Consider the following 7500-nt stretch of genomic DNA (forward strand, 5'->3'; position numbering starts at 1 on the left):
ATTATATTTCGCGGCAGAAGACAACAAGTTTCAAGTCGCGCAAAAATTTTATAAAAGTGGATGGCGTTTGATCCCTTCAGTACTGGGACGCAATTTTACAGTGAGTTTTGGGTACCATTTAGACCATTTTACTTACACTATGAACGGTGTTAGAGGTTAGAAGATTAATGGCCTGAGTCTTCACTATTCTAATTCCCGACATGAGTTTCTGAGGCTGTGTAAAATCGTCAAATAGTAACATGGAGTGAATATGGAAACGCGTCATGGAACTGAAAGGGTTAAAGGGAAAGCGATGACGCGTGACACACCTGACCTTTAAATTTGCAGTCGTGGTGCTGAGTGATGAGGTTAGGTTAGGTTAAGGTTAAGGTTAAATTAGGTAAGGTTAGGTTAGGTTAGGTTAGGTATGGGGGCAGATGGCGATTAAATAACATTCCTTAATTCCCTTCCATGGCTTAAGAAGGTCAGAATACCCTTCCCCCAACTCCATTACCATGACACACCATTAGCAACAACACCAGTGACACCACCACGCCACACCATCACCACCACCATCACCACCAAGAAGAAGACATGAGTTATGAACACTATAAACCAAACTCAAGTAAATAAAACCATGAACAGACAATATATAGAAGCTAATTCACCTCCTACTTCTCCTCCTCTTCCTCCTCCTCCTCCTCCTCCTCCTCCTCCTCCTCCTCCTCCTCCTCCTCCTCCTCCTCCTCAGAGAAGTTATAACTCACAGGAAATGGTTAACACACACACACACACACACACACACACACACACACACACACACACTCGGCGAAGAGAACCAATTGTCTCTAAGTCGGAAATTGTCACATAAATTTACTCTAATTGGGTTGTTACAGCAGGTGTGTGTGTGTGTGTGTGTGTGTGTGTGTGTGTGTGTGTGTGTGTGTGTGTGTGTGTACACTTTATTACTACACGTACGCGAACTTGTCATGTAATGTTATGTCTTTGTTTCTAGATATCTCTTTCTTAACTCTCTCTCTCTCTCTCTCTCTCTCTCTCTCTCTCTCTCTCTCTCTCTCTCTCTCTCTCTCTCTCTCTCTCTCGCCATTAGGGTTACTTTTCCTCTCTCGCCCCTTGTGTGTGTGTGTGTGTGTGTGTGTGTGTGTGTGTCTGTGTTTGTGTGTTTACGTCAGTGGGCGAGCGTGTTTTCCCGTGGTTTTCCTTCATAGTTTTCCTCGTTATGATTTATTTTACGGCTCTGGCATATCGTGGTCCTCTCCGTGATTGTTGTTATTATCATTGTTATTATTCGTCCTCATTCTTTTCCGCTTTACTTTATTTTTTTTATCCTTATTTATTTATTTATCTATTTTTTTTTTTATTTATTTTTTTTTTTTTTGTTCTCCGTATAACTATTTCTCTCTCTCACTCACTCGGTCTCGGTCGGATGAAAAGATTACCTTGTGCGGATAACGAAAATTTGCGCTTTACGATGTGATAATAGACACACACACACACACACACACACACACACACACACACACACACACACACACACACACACACACGGAAAGAGGGGTGGAATAAAAAAAACAAATGGCCAACAGGAGAACCAAGGTTTATGTCTGTGGTGGGAAGCTGTCTGTCTGTCTATCTGTCTGGCTAGCTGGCTGGCCATTTGGGTGGTTATCCCAGTAGGGGGAAGGGAAGAAGGGATGGAGGGAAGGAGGGAAGGAGGAACGGAGGGAGGGAGGGGGAGGATTTGAGTCTTGAGTGGAGAGAGGCAAGGTCCGGGTGTGTGTCTGAAGATTTTGTAAGCCCAGAGAGAGAGAGAGAGAGAGAGAGAGAGAGAGAGAGAGAGAGAGAGAGAGGAGGGAAGGGGGGTATAGCAGAGGATATGGCGTGGGAGAGAGAGAGATGAGTCAAGGTGAGTGTGACATGAGATTCTGCACACACACCTTTTAAACACCTTTGCAATGTCTGTCCCACCATTCACACTCACACTCGCACTCACTCACTCTTATTCTTTTATATGTAAGAGGGAAAAACTCGCCAAAGGTAACAGAAAAAGTAAAAATAAAGAACCACTATATATAATAATGATAATAATAATAATAATAATAATAATAATAGTGATAATAGCAGCAACAATAACGTCATTTATATATTTATCACTTTCTTTCTCTCTTTACAGCAACAGAAAAAGTAAAAAAATCGTCTCTATATACAACAATAATAGTAGTAGTAGCGGAACTATAATAATAATAGTAGTGATAGTAGCAGCAGAACTATGATAATAATAGTAACAGTAGCAGCACTATAATAATAACTAATAATAGAGGAGGACGGCAGCACGTGTTCTCCAAGTAGTTGAGTAGGAAACGGGCGCTAATTTTGATGCTTGCTAGTCTTGCCCGAATGTCTGACCAATAGTAATAGTAATAGTAATAATAATAATAATAATAATAATAATAATAATATAGCAGTATCAGCATCAGCATCAGCAGCGTCATCATTCCTTGTCTCTCTTTCCAGCTCTGGAGAACTTGGGCATCCGCGGGGTGTTCAGCAGTGGCCTGGGCGGCTCCTTCGGGGGCCTGAGTGCCAGCCTAGGCGCCGCGCTGTCCATGAGCGGCGAGCGGGGCGGCGTTGGCGTGGGCGTGGGCGTGGGTCCCAGAGAGTCCACTGTGACCTCGGGCATCGGTGTGGGTCTGGGCGTGGTGCCTGAAGTGAGGGCGGCCGGGGTCAGGGAGAAGGAGGGAGGGCTGGAGCTGGTGAAGCCCTCCCTCGTGCTTGACATTGCTTCCCTTATCCTGTACGGCTGCCAGGCGCTCCCCATCCGCCTCAAGATCCTGCTGGACCGACTCTTCTCCGTGCTCACCCACGAGGACGTCCTGCAAGTACTCCACGGCTTCGGCTGGACCTACGAGGACTACGCCCGCGGGTACAAGCTGCAGGTGTGTGTCAGACGAGTGGTTCAGGTGTGGTGGCTTTGTAATCTAGTATTTTTTTTTTTTTTCTTGATTTTTTTTAACGTTGTAATTTGATGCTTTTCTTATCATTTGGTTTGACTTTTTTTTTTTTTTTTTTTTTGTGTGTGTGTGTGTGTGTGTGTGTGTGTGTGTGTGTTGCTGTGACCTTACCAATGAGCTACAAACACACACACACACACACACACACACACACACACACACACACACACACACACATACACACATTCAATTGCTTCTAATTATGTACAACTTTTTTGCCCCAAAGTGATTACGTATATTTTATTCAGTTATTGTTCATGATATTAGTTTTCTTGTTCCTCGTCATTGTTGTTGATAGAAGCTGTATTATCGTGATGGTGGTGGTGGTGGTGGTGGTGGTGGTGGTGGTGGTGGTGGTGGTGATGGTGATGGTGGGTAGTAACAGTCTGGGAGCAATAGACAGTTGTAGAAGCAAAATACAGCTCGTTACATAGTGTTCAGTAAATTGAATATGCATATGAATAGATGAATACATTAAAGAAACAACGATTACTTTCTAGATTCAATAAGAAAAAGAGAGAGAGAGAGAGAGAGAGAGAGAGAGTGTGTGCTTTGGGGTCTGAGGGGTCTCCAAGCGCACGGGTTCGAATCCTGTCCACGGTCCGAGTGTAGGTAGGCTTCCTCACTCGGCTTTGAGATTGGAGGTACCCAAAAATTACCCCTTTAGCCCAGAAATTCCTTTGAAAAGCCCGCATGGTATAAATAAAAGAAAAAAAAGAGAGAGACACACACAGAGACAGACACGGAGAGCGTATACATTCACCTCCTCATGTTCTGTGTACCTTACCTTCACTTGCACCTCTTGTTAGCCTAAATGTCTTGATCACCCCTTTATGAATGCTGACAGGAGGCATCACCATTAATAACTCACCAGAGGAGGGGAGAGGAGTGAAGAAACCTAGTGGCACCGATCACACCTGCAAAAAACCTCATCAACCAGACCTTTACACTAAACCACCTTCGTCACTGCTTAATCGCACGAATCGGTAAATGAATCTAATGATGGAGGAGTGTAAATATAAGAGGCTTAACTGCACTCTACTGAGAACTGAGGGAGCTTGGATGGTAGCGATGGTGCTGGTAGTGGTGGTGGTGGAGGGGGAGGAGAAAAAATAAATAAATCAGTAAGTTAATCGATACACATGCAGTATTGAAGGCATGCAGTCATCAGGGATCTATTAAGAGAGGGAGGGAGAGGGAGTAACAGTCAGCAAAAAAGAGTACTCTGATTGGTTCTGATAAATGTGACGTCTCGAGTGCTTGTCCAATCAGGGAATGCGAGGAGATAAACAGCTGATGACGCGGCCAGCCCTCTCCACCAATCACGGACGAGATAATTGGTTTTACGGTGATGAGAAGAATACAACTTGGATTAAGAATGGTGTTGGAACCCTTACACACACACACACACACACACACACACACACACACACACACACACACACACACACACACACAGAGAGAGAGAGAGAGAGAGAGAGAGAGAGAGAGAGGGAATACAATCTTGCCTCTATCGGTAAAAGAAATGTAAAAAAAACCCACGCCTTCTCCTCCTAAGATACAAAAATTTATGTCCTTCAACAGCATATCATAAAACAGACTCATAAAGAGAGGGAATTTGTGTCCATTTAGGGAAAAAAATCAGTATTCATTTGACAATAACTTCAATTTTCCTTCAGTTTCGACCAAAAATTAAGGAAAAAATTGAGAGGCATGATTTAGCAAGAGAGAGAGAGAGAGAGAAAGAGATGATGATGATGATGATAGTTGTAATAGTAGCGCAATGGTGATAGTGGTAGCAGTAGTTATAGTGGTAATGGCAAGATGATAATAGTGGTGGTGGTGGTGATGGTGGTTGTGGTGGTGGTAGCAGCGAGTTACCAACATTACGTGGGAAATTTCTGCGTTAAATTGTTTGTTCTACTGTTTGTTTGGGGGAGTTTTAATTGCGGTGGGAAGATTAGTAGTATAAGTGGCGGTGATGTCCGTGACGGTAGTAGTAGTAGTAGTAGTAGTAGTAGTAGCGATGGTGGTGGTAGTACTCTTAACCCTTTCAGTAACATGACGCGTTTCTATATTCACTCTGGTTACTATTTGGTGATTTTATACAGCTTCAAAAACTCATGTGTGGATTGAAATAGTGAAGACTGTAGCCATTAATCCTCTGACCTCCATAGATCCTTCCTAATATCAATAAAATGGTCTAATCGTACACAAATCTCAAGATAAAAATATATCCCAGTACTGAAGAGGTTAATAACAGCGTTTAATCCTTTCGTTATCTCGAGTTTGGTAATAAATGTGGTGATGGTGATGATGGTAGTAGTAGTGGTACTTGTAATGTTTGAGGCACAGTACTAATAATAATAGTCAACGAGATACCAGTAAGACTAGTTGTGATAGCGATAGTAGTAGTGGTGGTGGTGGTGGTGATGGTGGTAGTGTCATAAGCAACCCTGGTACGAGAGGAACGATCACCATTAGTAGTCATAGTGATAGTGGCAATGATTGTGATGTTAGAGATACTAGTAAGATTAACCGTGGTAGTGGTGGTGGTGGTGATAGTAACGGTGAGGTGGTGGTGGTGACGTCACTATCCGTACGTGGAGAAGCAGAAGGAGGAGTATTAGTTGCCATAGTGATAGTAAGAGATTGACACCAGTAAGAACAGTCATGGCGGTGGCGGTAGCGGCAGTGGTGGTGGTGGTGGAATTCCTGGTATCATTAGAAATACCGGTATTAGTATAGTTTCTGGTGGCGCTGGTGGTGGTGGCGCTGGTGGTGGTGGTGGCAACTGAGGCCAAGAGTGGTAAGCAGGTCGGGCCCTGAGGAGGTGCTAGAGTTTCTGTGTCAGGCTGCTCGTCCATCACGCCTCACCACGGCCCGCGCCTTCCAACTGGTCATTTGGGCAAGACTTACGCACATAAGCAGGCGGCTAAGACTTGCTTTCAGAAATTACATCCTTGACTTAATGAACAAGTAACAGTACCACCATCCAGTTTGTGCTGTGTGAGTGAGGGTGGAGTTAGTTTTGTCTCTCTCTCTCTCTCTCTCTCTCTCTCTCTCTCTCTCTCTCTCTCTCTCTCTCTCTCTCTCTCTCTCTCTCTCTCTCTCTCTCTCTCTCTCTCTCTCTCTCTCTCTCTCTGCATGTATTTCTTAAGTTTGTAGCAAGAAGAGTTAATGAATAAAAGAAAATCTCTCTCTCTCTCTCTCTCTCTCTCTCTCTCTCTCTCTCTCTCTCTCTCTCTCTCTCTCTCTCTCTCTCTCTCTCTCTCTCTCTCTCTCTCTCTCTCTCTCTCTCTCTCTCTCTCTCTCTCTCTCTCTCTCTCTCTCTCTCTCTCTCTCTCTCTCTCTCTCTCTCTCTCTCTCTCTCTCTCTCTCTCTCTCTCTGGCGGTGGAGTAAGTTAGGGTGTGGTTAATTGTTAGAAGGTGATGTGGTAACGTGTGGTAAGGGCATGGTGGTGGTGGTGGTGGTGGTGGTGGTGGTGAAGGTGTTTTGTCGAGGTGACGTGGACTGGAATCGTGGTTTGCTATTGGGGGAATATTTATAACTGACAAAAAAAAATTGCCACTGTCATGTCACTGCCACACACCTGTCTTTGGATGCAGTCTCCAGCACACCTGCGAATACCGCCTCTCGTCACCTCACCTCGTCGTCATCCCTCTCTCTCTCTCTCTCTCCCTCCCTTCCACATTGACGTCATCCAGTCTATACCTTCTACACTTGTCGCCACACCCACCCACACACCGCCACTCCTGTCACACATAATTCATCAGCCAGCAGATACAATACCTCAACTCCCACACCTGCTTCTCTTCTTTTGACAGTTCCACCTCTCACATCTCCCGCTATTCTACACGTGTCCTCTCCGCCTCTCCTTTATCTCACCTCTCACACGTTTTCCCAGGCACTTTAGCACCTTAAGCACTCTTACCACTCTCCCTCATCCTCTGTTTTTGTCTCTTATTCTCCTCCTCTCTCATTTTTTAATCCTTTTTCCTTCCATCTCTTCATATGTTACCTTAGTATACCTATCAACAGTCTTCCGCTCGTCCCTTCCCTCCGTCCCTCCATCCCTCCCTCCTTCCTCAGCTCCCCTCAAGCACAGCCAAGTGAAGCATACTTAAAGCTTCCTCCTTTTTACTTAAACTTTACTTATTTGTATCATTAAGTGTCGTTTTCACCGTTACAAATAATAATTTTGTCAAACCGACGGAGGGAGACAAACCTGTTCCCGGCACGCATGACGCTCGTGTGTGTGTGTGTGTGTGTGTGTGTGTGTGTGTGTGTGTGTGTGTGTGTGTGTGTGTGTGTGTGTGTGTGTGTATGTATGTTGCGAACACCAAAGAATAAGAAAAAAAATGTTACGAAACTGACTTTGGATGGAGAAGAGAAAATGTCTGTAAATGCTGAGGTCTAGGTAAAAAATGGCAGAGAGAGAGAGAGAGAGAGAGAGAGGTCCTGCTCCCTATGTACTTACTTCCCATG

At 44.4% G+C, this 7500-nt stretch overlaps 1 protein-coding gene across 6 annotated transcripts in view; it reads left to right on the forward strand.

Annotated features, from left to right (window-relative positions):
- Positions 1-7500, forward strand: part of LOC123509596 (zinc finger protein basonuclin-2-like) — a 126125-nt gene that overhangs the window by 106539 nt on the left and 12086 nt on the right. For all 6 annotated transcript variants that reach the window (XM_045264015.1, XM_045264016.1, XM_045264018.1 and 3 more), the window contains one exon: positions 2515-2936. In XM_045264015.1, the coding sequence (XP_045119950.1) occupies positions 2515-2936 (422 nt within the window). The remainder of the gene's footprint in view (positions 1-2514; positions 2937-7500) is intronic.

The sequence above is a fragment of the Portunus trituberculatus genome, chromosome 27 (assembly GCF_017591435.1).
Source record: "Portunus trituberculatus isolate SZX2019 chromosome 27, ASM1759143v1, whole genome shotgun sequence".
In the NCBI taxonomy this organism is placed as follows: Eukaryota; Metazoa; Arthropoda; class Malacostraca; order Decapoda; family Portunidae; genus Portunus; species Portunus trituberculatus.